The sequence below is a fragment of the Cherax quadricarinatus genome, chromosome 38, assembly GCF_038502225.1.
Source record: "Cherax quadricarinatus isolate ZL_2023a chromosome 38, ASM3850222v1, whole genome shotgun sequence".
In the NCBI taxonomy this organism is placed as follows: domain Eukaryota; kingdom Metazoa; phylum Arthropoda; class Malacostraca; order Decapoda; family Parastacidae; genus Cherax; species Cherax quadricarinatus.
The window spans coordinates 16068391-16083490 of record NC_091329.1 but is presented as its reverse complement, the minus strand read 5'-3'; the positions used below and the strand labels follow the sequence as shown (position 1 = coordinate 16083490).

Below are 15100 nucleotides of genomic sequence, written 5' to 3'. Positions count from 1 at the left end.
CAGTGTGGCGGGTGTTGCTGCAGTGTGAGGGGTGTTGCTGCAGTGTGGCGGGTGTTACTGCAGTGTGACGGGTGTTGCTGCTGTGTGACAGGTGTTGCTGCAGTGTGGCGGGTGTTGCTGCTCTGTGACAGGTGTTGCTGCAGTGTGGCGGGTGTTGCTGCAGTGTGAGGGGTGTTGCTGCAGTGTGGCGGGTGTTGCTGCAGTGTGAGGGGTGTTGCTGCAGTGTGACGGGTGTTGGAAAAATCAAAGTTAAGAACCGGCTCAAGAACTGACCCGGTTACTCACATGAAGTTCACTAAGAAAGAATAATAAACAGCTAAAAAAAATTCTACGATGTGTGAGTGAACACTCAGCAGCCTCTGGATGACCAAAGTGGAAGACCCAGATGTTTGTATTCAGTACCTCCCCTCAAGGGAGGTTCCTTGATGCTGGTGAGGGGCTCTTGATCTGGAGAATTGGATCTGTGCTCCAGTTCCCTGAATTAAGCCTAAATACCTTCCACATCCTCCCCACAGGCGCTGCATAATCCTACGGGTTTAGTGCTCCCCCATGATTATAATAATTTATTCAGTACGTCTCCCATCTGCATAAATCATATATTTGATATAAACACAGATTACCCAGAATTCGAATTAGAAAATAGAAAAGATCCCACTCATATAGCACATTTCTGATCTACGGTCCATCACGAGTTATTTTCTCAGTTGTAAATGAATTTTTTTTTAGGAGCCGATTCTTTACAAGGGTTATACAGGGTTCAGAATATCGCGATTTAAAAAGAGTATAAATATATTGTCCTGCCAGGTAAAGGGTTAACTGATTACTTGTTGAAATATACAGTAGGTTCTGTAATATTCTGAGAGAGAAAACAGCGGCAGTGATGTATAATCCGGATTTAAAGGGCATATTTAAAAGGTATTATGGCATTTTTATTCTTTAAATGGCAGAAATATGGAAAGTATATCTTATGGAAATATTAGCAGTGAATTTTCTGAGCCAACATGTACAGAAAATAACTTGTCGGTTCACTGAACCATTCATCTACAACAGTTGAGGTGGATGGGAGTGAAGGACATAAACTTGTGAGAGTTTACAACACTGGCGGAGAGAAGTCACAAATATCAGTAATGAAAAGAACCATCCTGTGGGCAGATATAATAGCAAGCATGTCATTAGAACTATATACAAACTGTACAACATCAGCGACTTGATTAGTAAAAATTTAAAAAAAAATTTTTGTAATATCCATCAGCACTTAACATATTACGTGAGGCCAGTCATAAGTGTGCGGCCCAGCATGGAACTCTCATATCAAGATTGCAAAAACTCGAAACAGATTAAAATGTTTGCAACTAGGCTGGTACAGAACTGAAAGAACTGCAATATAAAAGGGTAAAAGAATTGAACTCGACGATCTTGGCGGAGGAGACATGATTACGGCGTCAAATAATCTTAAAAGGAATTAATAAAGTAGATAAACTATAATCAGCTGGAAACTAGTGGATGCCGAAGATACATGAAGACATAGGGATGTAAGGAAGTATTTTAGTCTGCGATTTAAGAGTGGAATGATGTGAATGAAGCGGTGGTGGAGGCAAACTTGATGCTCACATTCAAGTTGAATAAGTCCCAAGAGAGCAAAAAATCAATGATGCCGATCAAAATTGTTGAGGAGGGAGAGGCTAGAGGCTGTCTCTCGACCTCCGCAGGCACAACTCGCTGAATGCACGCACTCACACGCGCGCGCCAGAGTAAGTTTAAAAGTATAGTTCCAATATAATCAGTAAATAGAACAATACCAGGATTCAGATTCCAATAACAAGCCACTATAAAACAAGAGATTGCAACTTGGAATTATCTGCCGTGAACTTCATCGCTCAGAACCAGCAACACCAGATACGGAACCAACTTCAATAATTAGAAATTCGATATAATCGATTCATTCATTTCTCAGAAATGGCAGTGCTCTTACCTGCCCGGAGCTCTGCTGGTACTTTAAACAGGAGGAGAAACTGTTTTGACCTGTTACCTCGCCAGAAACTGTTACTGTGGCAGCAAAAATTTGCGTGTTGGATGGCAGGTGTTGCCCACAGTTATGATGCCCTTGATGTAGCAGTAGACATATAACACGTGACTCTAGACAAACAACGTTGCTCTGGATAGCATTTGTCCATTAATAATTTATATTAATTTACTTCTTACTGTTGTCGTTACTCTGCTGTCTTGATCAACTGACCTAATATGCCCGAAATGGTCTGCACAACAAGCTTGCTTTCTGTATGATAGTACAAGTATGTCATTGATGTCAGCTAGGACTGTATACCTTGTACTTGGAAAAATAAACATATAAGCAGTATAATGTGATCCTTTATTGACAACGTTTCGTCCACTGTGTGGGCGAAACATTATCAATAAAGGATCATATACTGCTTGTGTGTTTATTTTTTCATTGTGTCGGTATTTTATACCAATTACTTCCATACCATGTACTTGTAGAAATAAAGATATTATTATTATATTAATTTTTTTTTGTGTTTTCGTATTTGGTTAATATCTATACCACATGATATACCTTTGATATGCCTTTGATGTACTTTTGATATGCCTTTGAGTTCCGAGAGTTTTTGTACTCTCAGATCTGTCACTAGAGTTCTTTGTCAGTTTTGATAGTACTTGTAGTTTCTGGCGCTATGCAAAGATGTCCACACTGGCTGATAGGAGAACTGCTGTATGTATGGTATGTAAGGCGATGGTGTGGTACCTTTAAATTAATAACATGGATAATTGAAAAAAATTAAAAAAACAACAAAGTACTTTCCAACAACAGAGCACTAGCGATGCCTCAGCTGGCTGATAGGAAGACAGGGAACATAGTAGGGTGCAGGAGTCAGTGGGGTGATAGGGTTTATCAGGAAACAGGACAAGTGTTTCCTGGCACGGGTATGTCACATGATGACCCGCAGGCCTTCCGCTGGCTTACTGGTCCACTCTTTAAAAACTATGGTTGTAGCCATTAGGAATTATAGTGGTGAGAGTTAAATCGGATTTAATTGGGTGTAATATTGGTATTAGATAAGTGTGGAAAAACAGGAGAGTGTAGAGGTGCTTAAATTCATGACAAAAGGGCGACAGGGGGGCAATAATATAGGCAGCTTCATCATCTATGAAGTATTAGTGAGAATCCTCTTCAAAACAACAAACCCCGCCATTACATAGTTGCTGCTGCTGATACTACATGTCGTGACAGACACACTGAAGCAAACCTTCTAAAATCCAACCTACTGACAAAATTATTTGCCCAACCCATTTTAATGCTACCCATGCAAGTCGACTATTACTGTCAAGTGTATTACCACTGCTACTACTACTACCACTAGGATTACAACTACTACTGCGACTAGTGGTACAACTACTACTACTACGATTGTATTGTGCCTTACACCTCATTCTAAACCTATATATACCCTCTGTGTCCATGTATTGTTTGTAACGCCATGACACAGCTCCTGGAGAGCGAAACGTTGCCACAAAAAAAGTCACATTAGTTGGACTTGTGTCCTTTTACCTAACAATAAGAAGCCAAAGTTGTAAACTGAGAAAAAAAGTGGAGGCAAAAAGATGATAGAATATTTTTCCTCAATTAATGATTGATGAGTGGAATGAATTAAATGATTTTGTAGTGTTTCAGCCATAGAAAAATTTAAAAAGTGTGACCAGATTATTGAAGGCGGGACACCACGAGTAGATAACTACACCTGTGAATCAAAATACATAAATATCAATATGTGTGTGTATATATATTATATATATATATATATATATATATATATATATATATATATATATATATATATATATATATATATATGCATGCATGCTCATCTAATTCACATGTGAGCTTTCCTCCGAACGTGATTTCTCTCACTGTGCTCATCTTGCCCCCCACAGGTGAGCTTGTCCATCAGTATTCTGCTCTCCCTCACTGTGTTCTTCCTGCTGTTGGCAGAAATTATCCCGCCGACGTCGCTGGTGGTGCCGTTACTGGGCAAATTCGTGCTGTTTACCATGATATTGGACACGTTAAGGTAAGATATTTTTTCCCCTCTGATCTTGTACGGTCTGTTATGTAGATTCATTGAGGAAACGTTTCGCCACACAGTGGCTTCATCAGTCCATACAAAAGAGAACGGGGAAGAACAGGGGGAGTTTGAGGTAATCAGTCCCTCAGCCTTGAGTCGATGTGGTCAGTCCATCAATCTTGAAAAGAAAAACAGCATACAGTTTATATATCGTAGGCAGGAGAGAGGTGCAGCAGACATAGGTGGTATCACATTTGTCCAATGTGGAAGTAGGTCGTGCCCAAGGGTTAGGCAAGTGAAGAATTCCCTGTATTAAGATCCCAAGATGTTGCTGTGTCGGACAGGTTTTTTGTTCCTATATAATTCGTTAAATTTCATGATAGACAATCAGTTTAATATATTAAAACCGTAATATCAGTGCCATGTTGAGTGTCCGCCTCTGGCTACATAACAGACCGTAGATGAATGGTTCAGAGAACCGACATGTTGATAAACCAACTTGATAAATCAACATGTCGGTTCTCTGAACCATTCATCTACGGTCTGTTATGTAGCCAGAGGCGGACACTCAACATGGCACTGATATTACGGTTTTAATATATTAAACTGATTGTCTATCATGAAATTTAACGAATTATATAGGAACAAAAATCTTATGAATTACTTCATGTAAAACGCACAATTCTACGAATTGTGTAGTACTTAAGTCTATAAATTTTATAGCACAGACTTCTATAAATTGTATAACGCAGAATGATATAAATTATATAATATAAAATTCTATGAATTATTTAACACGTACTTCTATTAAATTACTTAACACAAGTCTCGGTATTCTTTAATACATTCCAGGTTGTAATGAGGCTTTTTACAGCTTACGAACCGTCAATATATATGAATTATTTAGAAAAACGACAAGTTTATAAATTGACTGGACACGTCGACTCCAGGCTGATGGACTGATAACCTCAAACTCCTCGTCTTCCACTTTTCTCTAGACTGAAGAATCCACTGGCTGGCGAAATGTTTCCAGAGTAAAGATACCCAAGTGTCTCATTAACATCGATATGCAAGAATGATGTCTTCAGCTGAGCAGAGAATGATCGGAATCACTCGCTTCCAGATGTTACCAGTCATGAGAAATGTTGTAATGTTTACCAATAACGTTCACCCTCAGCGCCTGTTGACACAAGATTCATTTTACACGTTCATATGAAACAAATGAAGTTCGATCAGTTAGCGCGTGGGGTGGTGGAGTCTCGATCCTCTGTCCGTTCATAGCCAAACGTGAATCTGTCGCCGAAGCCAAGGTGTCACATCCTAAATTTGCTTGCAATAGATAAGTCAACTATACATACAAGTCCAGATGTACTCCCGTAAACCGCTTTGGGGCCTAGTCCCTAGGCCTTTTGTATATCCATAAATTAGCCGACTCGGCGACAAAATGTAAATCTAATCTGAGATGGATAAAACTGGTTTTCATTTTCTGTTCTGGTGAAACCAATAACCACCATCCTAATTAGTTTTATGCTCTCACGGCCATGCATTCCCATGTTGTGGTCTATAAGATGGTTTCTCCTTGGAACCTGCACCTTCCATTTGTTTGAGTTTACTGGTCGTGAAGTATTACTTCCCAGGACTAGGTCGAGTAATCTTATGTTTACTCTTATTGAATTGAATTGTCCCCTCAAGAGAGGTTCCCTGATGCCGATGAGGGGAGTTCCTGATCGAGGAATTGGAACCTGGTCTTCGCTTGGATCGAACTGCCTTCCGGAGGCCTGGTCTGGGATTGGGCCGCTGGGGAGGGGGTGAGTGGAAGACTGATCCCGATATCATCCTTCTGGTGTGCTCAAGTTCCACCAGGAGCTGTGTGGCTTCGGGTTTAGCACTCTCCTGTGACTGAATGTAATAATAATGTTATAATATGGACTTTCCTCATTCTCTCTCTCTCTCTCTCTCTCTCTCTCTCTCTCTCTCTCTCTCTCATTTTTACACAAGGTTTTACAGGGTTATGTTAAGGGTTCCCACCTTTATTTACTAGCTAAGAGCTGTTACCAACCTCAGATCATTTGAAAGCCATTTTTATTATGAAACATAAACACGGAATAGGATGAAGTTAGGGCCATCTGTGAGCCAGCAATTTCATTTGGTCATCTGACTTTATTTCACATCAGTGTCGTTATGCTGTTCAAGCATGTTCCAGACTAATCATTCTAGGAATAAATAATCTCGGATGAAGCGCTGTTCTTGGTGCCCAACTTATTGTGTACAAGCCGTCTTCTCGTTGTTATCGAGGTAGAGCCAAGTGTGGTACCTAAACAACATTAGATATGCACATAACAGATGACCACTTGCATCTCTACAGTGTTGAAGGCTCTGCTAAACTGACAGATCTATCCAAACTGGGTCCAGGCGAAAGATAAGTCATCTTTCTCAGTTGTCTATTCTGTCCAGAAGTCGTAGATGAAACGGGGGAAGGGTGGGAAAGGCAATCCAAGACAATGGAGCGTACTCAAGGTGTGAACGCACTTGTGCTTCATACCGTGTCGCAGCCTCTGCTGTCGAGCAGATACGAGATACCCCTTAATGCTGTTTAGCTTCTCGGCTACCTTGCTTGCAAGATTTACCACGTGGATCTTCATAAGCAGTTTGGAATCAAATTTCACCCCTAGAAGATTCGCCTGATTCCCGGGTACCAACACTCTCCCATTCATTCTTACCACTGCTCCAGCATTACCATCATGGTACTTAGAAACCTCGGAAGCAAAGGTAACTTGACGTCTTTCTCCCTCAGTTTTATCATAATTCCTTTTGTCTTCGCATTACTATAGAGGATTATTTACGTGTTAGTAAATGTAAACTTATATTCATTATGTTCTTAAACTAGCGCTAACCCCGTTTCTGACGCAGGATCAAGACCTGATCATTCCTTGAACGACCCTCTCCAATTTAGCTCCATAATATCAGAGCGGCGTGTTTGACTCGCTGACTGAATATTATATTATCAAAGGTACGTAATACTGATAAGCTGATGTGCAAAACAGATATGTACAGCACTTGGAAAAGTTATTGTCCGCAAAATTTTTTGACCATGAAGATACCTAAGTGTTGTACATGTGTGTTAGTGCGTGTAGCTCTTCAGGAGAAAAGCTGCAAGTGTCGGTAACCAGTTCCTCCTTCAGGAGTGAAGCTCCTGGTAAGTGTCAATAACCAGTTTCTTCAGGAGTGCAGCGCAATGTCAGCAGCCAGCGTCAAGTGTAAAGCTCCTGGTGTGTATCACTAACCAGCTCCTCCCCCGGCAGCATCTGCGTGACGGTGGTGGTGTTGAACGTTCACTTCCGCTCCCCGCAGACGCATTCAATGGCGCCCTGGGTCAGGAGGGTCTTTATACACATCCTCCCGCGCCTCCTCGTCATGCGACGACCCCAGTACCAAATGGATCGTCACCGGTAGGTTTTGGGGCAGCTGGGTGGGGAAGCGGGGGGAGGGAGATGGTGGAAATGGAATGGGAGACCCGCTCCAGTACCAGATGCTCGTCACCGGTGGCTCTGGGGAAAGATGGTTCTCACATCAGAGGCAACGACCTTCAGCGTCGTACCAAACAGTTCCTTATCGGCCATTCTAGGGGCACGATGCGAGGGAAGGAGGCAGTGTGGAAGATGTCCCCAGTAATGGGTCATCACTGGTAGTTCAGGTGGTAGATGTCGAAGATGATACGAGGTTCTGAGAACTTGGGAACAAGATCGGAAATTGCTGGCTAGGGGCACTAGGAGACCCCTGCTACGAGACGCAAGGAAATCCTGGGATGGGATGGTATACCCGTGTCGGGAAAGGACAGGTGTGTGTGTGTGTGTGTGTGTGTGTGTGTGTGTGTGTGTGTGTGTGTGTGTGTGTGTGTGTGTGAGAGAGAGAGAGAGAGAGAGGGAGAGCGATCTCCAGGTCCTCCAACAGATGGAGTATAACGGTAGCTGGAGGAATGACAAAATGGAAAAGGTGATAGAAGATGGAGGAGTAGTGACAAGATGAAAGGGGGGATAAGTAACAGAATAAAAAGGGGATGTTAACACGATGAGAAGAGGGTGACAACTTGGGGAAGGAGTGACAGAAGTTGTAGGAGAAAGAAAAAGAAAATATAGAAGGGAATGACAAAAAATGAACAATGATGCCACATAACTAAATAAATACTCCCATTTGTTTTAATAACCTTGAAGTTGTTTTGATTATTACTAATATGTAAACATGTTTCATGTGTAGCCTTTTATAATTGTTCCTTATTGCTTCCAGTAACCACCTCTGTTTAGGAACCTGTTATCCTTTAATAAAGGTTTGTGTGGGTGTGAGTGAGCATAGATGTGGGTGTACCTGTCAATTACCTATGTTACTGTACATTATGAATAACTACCTACGTGTGGGTGCGCCTTTGTGTTTGTAGTCGCTAACTTGTTCACAGTGGTTAAGTCTTGGCTCCTGGGCCTACCTTAACCTTCACTGACAGGCATTACTGGTTTCTGGCAATTTTAGCCATATTCTTCTTGCTGGAAATTAAGGTATTGGTACAGACAAGTACAGTAATGGAAAGATACATTATACAGTCGTCATATGTCCTGTATAATGTATCCTTTTTACAACTATGTATACATCTTGGCCTCACCATTTTCACGTACAGTTCTTTCCACTTCCTTGCTTCCCTCTGGCTGAAAAACTTCGTAATATTTCTGTGCCTCATTTGTGTATTTTAGGATCTGTTCCCTTGTATTTGGTCCTCACATTTCAAACAGTCGTCCTTGTCCGCCCTATCAATTCTTGTGAATATCTTGTACATCATAATCATAACTTCCCTTATCTTCTGCCTATCTCTAGAATCAACCTCTTCAAGGGGGGCTCCTTGGCGTGGTGAAGAGGCTCTTGGTCTGAGGAATTAGACCTGTCGGTCTTCTTCCTCAGACCGAACCTAATTACCCCCCAATCTCCCCTCCCCTATCCCATCCTCCCCATCCTCCCCTTTTTCCTTTCCTCCTCCTCCTCCCCACCCCTCCCTTTTGCCCTTCCTCTTTTTGGCCTTTGGGATTTCTCCCACAGGCGCGCTAGTTCCTAGGTAGGGGAAAGGATACTGGGGTCTATCCCATTCCGTTGAGGTTCTTGGCGGTGGCGTAGTGTGTCGTGGAATCTGGATCGCCTGGGGATGTCCCGATCCCTCTCCGGTATCCCGGAGTAGCTTTGGGTGTCTTTTGGGCGACGGGTGTATCTCTGGAAGCCACCTTTCCGATTCCGGGGGTGGTGGCCGAAGGAGGTATGCTTTGTGGCGGATATCCGGCCGCCCTCTCTTTTGTCCACCGAGGTAGCTCGGCAGATGTGAGGTTGCTATCCCGGATTGTTAGTTTACTAGCATGATGGGTAGGGTATGGCATGGGTTAAATGCTGCATCTGCGCTACTTGCGGCGCTGAGGTCCTCTTGGGCATGGAGGGAGATTTCTGGCCCTTTCATTCCTCCTAGGAACTATCCCTCCCCGGTCCCCCCTTTTTTTATCCTTTTTTTTTATTTTTATTTTCTTTTCTTCTTTTTTTTTCTTAAAAACAAAAAGAAAGAAGTAACCTAACCATGGCAGCCCTAGTCCATGAACCTACTACCCCTGGGCCCCTTCTTGATACCGCACCCTGTTCTGACCCCGCCTCGTCTTTGGACCACTCTTCAGACACTCCTCATGCCTCTGTACCTATTGCTGGTGCTGTTTCCTCACCCGCTTCAGGTACTGAGGCCTCGACTGACTCCTTCGATTTATCGGACCTTCGCTCTCCTCTGACTATGCTTCCGGCCTCTCCCTCTACGGTGCGGCAATTTTCAAATCGCCGACCCGTTCCACGTCGGACCAACTCTGGTCCCACGCCTAAACGCCAACGACAATTACCTGCTGATGATACTTCTCCACCTTCTCGTTCTTCTCAGAAACGATCGACACGTCCTTCACTACCTTTCCACGCTCAGTTTCAGACTGAACAATGGACTAAATTCTTTACTTTACGACCAACTTCCTCTACTGCCTATCTTTCTGACCACGGTATTGGCAAGGCACTCCTACGCCATGTTGGTAAAGATATTTCTTTTCATGCTCTTACCTCTTCAAGGGGGGCTCCTTGGCGTGGTGAAGAGGCTCTTGGTCTGAGGAATTAGACCTATCGGTCTTCTTCCTCAGACCGAACCTAATTACCCCCCAATCTCCCCTCCCCTATCCCATCCTCCCCATCCTCCCCTTTTTCCTTTCCTCCTCCTCCTCCCCACTCCTCCCTTTTGCCCTTCCTCTTTTTGTCCTTTGGGATTTCTCCCACAGGCACGCTAGTTCCTAGGTAGAGGAAAGGACACCGGGGTCGATCCCATTCCGTTGAGGTTTCTTGGCGGTGGCGTAGTTTGCCGTGGAATCTGGATTGCCTAGGGATGTCCCGATCCCTCTCCGGTATCCCGGAGTAGCTTTGGGTGTCTTTTGGGCGACGGGTGTATCTCTGGAAGCCACCTTTCGGATTCCGGGGGTGGTGGCTGAAGGAGGTATGCTTTGTGGCGGATATCCGGCCGCCCTCTCTTTTGTCCACCGAGGTAGCTCGGCAGATGTGAGGTTGCTATCCCAGATTGCTGGTTTACTGGCATGAAGGGTAGGGTATGGCACGGGTTCCATGCTGCATCTGCGCTACTAGCGGTGTCGAGTCCTCTTGGGCGCGGAGGGAGATTTCTGGCCCTTTCATTCCTCCTAGGAACTATCCCTCCCCGGTCCCCCCTTTTTTTTTTCTTTTTTTTATTTTTATTTTCTTTTCTTCTTTCTTTTTTTTTCTTAAAAACAAAAAGAAAGAAGTAACCTAACCATGGCAGCCCTAGTCCATGAACCTTTTACCCCCGGGCCCCTTCTTGATACCGCACCCCGTTCTGACCCCGCCTCGTCTTTGGACCACTCTTCAGACATTCCTCATGCCTCTGTACCTATTGCCGGTGCTGTTTCCTCACCTGCTTCAGGTACTGAGGCCTCGACTGACTCCTTCGATTTATCAGACCTTCGCTCTCCTCTGACTATGCTTCCGGCCTCTCCCTCTACGGTGCGGCAATTTTCAAATCGCCGACCCGTTCCACGTCGGACCAACTCTGGTCCCACGCCTAAACGTCAACGACAATTACCTGCTGATGATACTTCTCCACCTTCACCTTCTCGTTCTTCTCAGAAAAGATCGACACGTCCTTCACTACCTTTCCACGCTCAGTTTCAGACTGAACAGTGGACTAAATTCTTCACTTTACGACCAACTTCCTCTACTGCCTATCTTTCTGACCATAGTATTGGCAAGGCACTCCTACGCCATGTTGGTAAAGATATTTCTTTTCATGCTCTTAAGAGCGGTACGCGCATCATTACCGTACAGAATGCTACCCAGGCTCGTGAGCTCTCTCGTCTTTCCCATATAGATACTGTTCCTGTCACCCTTGAAAAACATCATTCCCTCAATTCTTGTAGTGGTACCGTTATTCTGCCCCATACCATAGTTCAACAAAATTTCCAGACATGTGGCACCGACATTCTAGAACAGCTGGAACTCCAAGATCTCCCAATCCTCAAGGTAGACACTTACGTTCTTCCTGCCCGTGGGCGGAGACGATACCCTAGCAATGTGGCTCGTTTAACTTTTGACAGCCGAGAACTCCCATCCTCAGTTTATATAGCAGGACATCGGTTACAAGTTCGAAAGGTGATCCCTACACCACAACAGTGTAGAAATTGCTGGCGATTTGGCCATCCAGCGAAATATTGCAGATCTATCGCCGAATGCCCAGTCTGTGGTGCCGATGACCATTCTAATACGTCTTGCAATCGATCTCCCTCTTGCCTTAACTGTCATGAGGCTCACCCTTCGTACTCTCGCCGTTGTCAGGTCTATTTAAACGAGCGGGAAATCCGTTACCTCAAAGAGACAGAAGGTCTCCCTTATGCCATGGCAGTTTCTCATCTCCGCCTCCAAGGGAGACTCCCACGTGTTTCTTATTCCCGTGTTTCAAAACGTCCCCCCACTTCTGGTATCCCATCTTCTACACCCACCTCTGTGGTTACCTCTCCCATAATCACTCCTGTATCTAATCCTTTTGCTGTCCTCGGCTCAGACGTCCCTACTTCAACGCCTCAGTCTAATCTCGCTTCTTCGAGTTCTCTCTTACAAGCCTCAGTATCGACGAGACCTCGTACGACACCTCTTCCCAATCGTCCCTCTACTTCTCAAAAGTCAAAAAAAGGTCCGGTAACACCTCCTACCCATCTTCCACCTCCTCATTTTACCCTCCCTGTCTCTGTCCCTAGTTCTTCCCCTCTCACTGGCTCAGTTACAAGTGCAGAGGTTCACCCTCCTCCTCGTAATGTACCTTCCTCCCCTGTTCCCTCCCAAGTTTCTTCCTCTTCTGCCACCTCCCAGGTTCCTGTCTCTTCTGTCCCCTGCCACGCTTCTCCAGTTCCCTCCACCCTTTCGCCCCCCCCTACCTTGGTACAGTCCAATACAGTTCCAATCTTTACTCATCCTCCCCCTACCATTCCCAATATTGTCTCCCATACGACATCTCTGAATTCTGAAACACTTGAAGCAATCTCTGAATATATTGCAGAGACCAAACCATCAATGGACACTGATCCACCTTCCGCTCTTTCTCTCTCCTCTGCTCCATCTGCGCAACTCCTTTCTTCACAGCGCACCGTTCCTTCGCTGCTTGAACATTTTCCACTGCCTCCGCATGTGGACTTTTCTAACCCTCCTAGTCCGTAGGAACCCTTACCTGTGGATTTCAAGTATCTTTATCATTGCCATTCATGGCCTTTTTACAGTGGAATATACGTGGCCTCAGGGGTAATCGGGGTGAGCTTCAGATGTTACTCTCCCAGTTTGCCCCTGTTGGTGTTTGCTTACAGGAACCAAAATTACACTCTGCTGTTATTTCTCACATCTCAGGCTATAATTTATTGTATTCTTCAGATCCTTTTCCTGATGGGACCTTTAATGAAAGTGCCCTTCTTCTCCGCACTGATATTCCGTACCATCAGCTATTTGTTCATACTTCGCTGCATTACACAGCAGCCCGTATCCACTTACATAGGTGGTATACGCTCTGTTCTTTATATCTCTCTCCTTCTCGGGCATTATCTATTCCGGATTTTGCCTTCCTTGTTTCGTCATTACCGCCACCAATTCTGTTACTTGGTGATTTTAATGCCCACCATTTCCTCTGGGGAGGGTCTCACTGTGATTCCCGTGGAATTCAGTTAGAGGCTTTTCTTGCCACCCACCCCCTCCATGTTTTAAATACAGGTACTCACACCCATTTTGATCCTCGGACTCATACTCTCTCTTGCATCGATCTCTCAGTTTGCTCTTCCTCCGCCGCATTAGACTTTACTTGGTCTGTTCTCCCGGACTTACATGACAGTGATTATTTCCCAATCATTCTTACTTCCCCTTCATATTCGCCACCTCTTCGCACCCCACGCTGGCAATTTAATCGGGCAAATTGGAACCTTTACTCACACCTGACTGTTTTTAAAGAGGTTCCTTCTTCGTCCTCCATCGATGAGCTTTTACACCTCTTCTCATCCTCCGTTTTCACCGCAGCTTCTCATTCTATACCCCAAACTTCGAGCAGGCATTCTCAGAAATGCGTGCCTTGGTGGTCTCCTGCTTGTGCTCGTGCAGTACGTTTGAAACGCGCTGCATGGGGCAGGTACCGGTACAATAGAACCACAGAGCGACTCCTTGATTTTAAACAGAAGCGTGCGATCGCTCGCCGTGTCATCCGTGACGCTAAACGCACTTGCTGGCGAGATTATGTCTCCACCATCACCTCTGCTTCCTCTATGAGTGCAGTCTGGAAAAAAGTACGAAAACTGAGTGGTAAATATTCTCCTGACCCGGCTCCTGTTCTGCGGGTTGCCGGTGTTGATATAGCAAACCCACTAGATGTTGCCAATGAAATTGGCAATCATCTGGTCCGTATTTCTCAGGGACTCCATCTATGCCCCTCATTTCTTTCCTCAAAGTCTGCCAGAGAGTTAGCACCCTTGGACTTTTCTTCTCTCAGAGAAGAACAGTATAATGTGCCTTTTACACTTCAAGAACTGGAGGCAACACTCTCAGCTTGTCGATCATCGGCAGCTGGGCCCGACGACATTCATATTCGTATGCTACAACATTTACATCAGTCAGCCCTTGCAGTCCTATTACGCCTTTACAATCTTATTTGGTCACAAGGAGTTCTTCCACAGCTGTGGAAATCCGCCATTGTTCTCCCTTTCCGCAAACCAGGCACTACGGGACATGAAACCTCCCACTATCGTCCCATTGCTCTTACCAGTGCAGTTTGCAAAGTAATGGAACGTCTAGTAAATAGACGTTTAGTGTGGTATTTAGAGACACACAACAGTCTCTCCACTCGTCAATATGGCTTTCGTAAGGGACGTTCTACCATAGACCCCTTACTGCGCTTGGATACGTATGTTCGTAATGCCTTTGCGAATAACCACTCAGTTATTGCCATATTTTTTGATCTTGAGAAGGCATATGACACAACTTGGAGGTATAATATTTTAGCCCAAGCCCACTCCTTAGGCCTTCGAGGCAATCTACCATCCTTCCTTAAGAACTTTTTAACTGACAGGCATTTCCGTGTTCGGGTTAATAATGTGCTCTCCCCGGACTTTATCCAAGCTGAAGGTGTCCCCCAGGGATGTGTTCTGAGCACAACACTTTTTCTCCTTGCTATTAATGATTTGGCCTCTAGTCTTCCATCAAATATTTGGTCATCACTCTATGTTGATGACTTCGCTATTGCCTGTGCAGGCGCTGACTGTCACCTCCTTACAGTTTCTCTCCAGCATGCAGTCGACCGTGTTTCCAATTGGGCCACCACACATGGGTTTAAATTTTCCAGCACTAAAACCCACCAAATCACTTTCACTAGACGCTCTGTCATCTCTGATCATCCTTTGTACCTCTATGGCTCACGTATCCCTGAA

At 44.6% G+C, this 15100-nt stretch overlaps 1 protein-coding gene across 3 annotated transcripts in view; it reads left to right on the top strand.

Moving 5' to 3' along the window:
* The window catches only part of LOC128692869 (acetylcholine receptor subunit alpha-like), a 440278-nt gene that overhangs the window by 398920 nt on the left and 26258 nt on the right, over positions 1–15100 (top strand). For 2 of the 3 annotated variants that reach the window (XM_070092138.1, XM_070092140.1), the window contains 2 exons: positions 3949–4085; positions 7382–7528. In XM_070092138.1, coding sequence (XP_069948239.1) covers positions 3949–4085; positions 7382–7528 — 284 coding nt within the window. The remainder of the gene's footprint in view (positions 1–3948; positions 4086–7381; positions 7529–15100) is intronic. The other variant, XM_070092139.1, reaches the window with a different exon arrangement.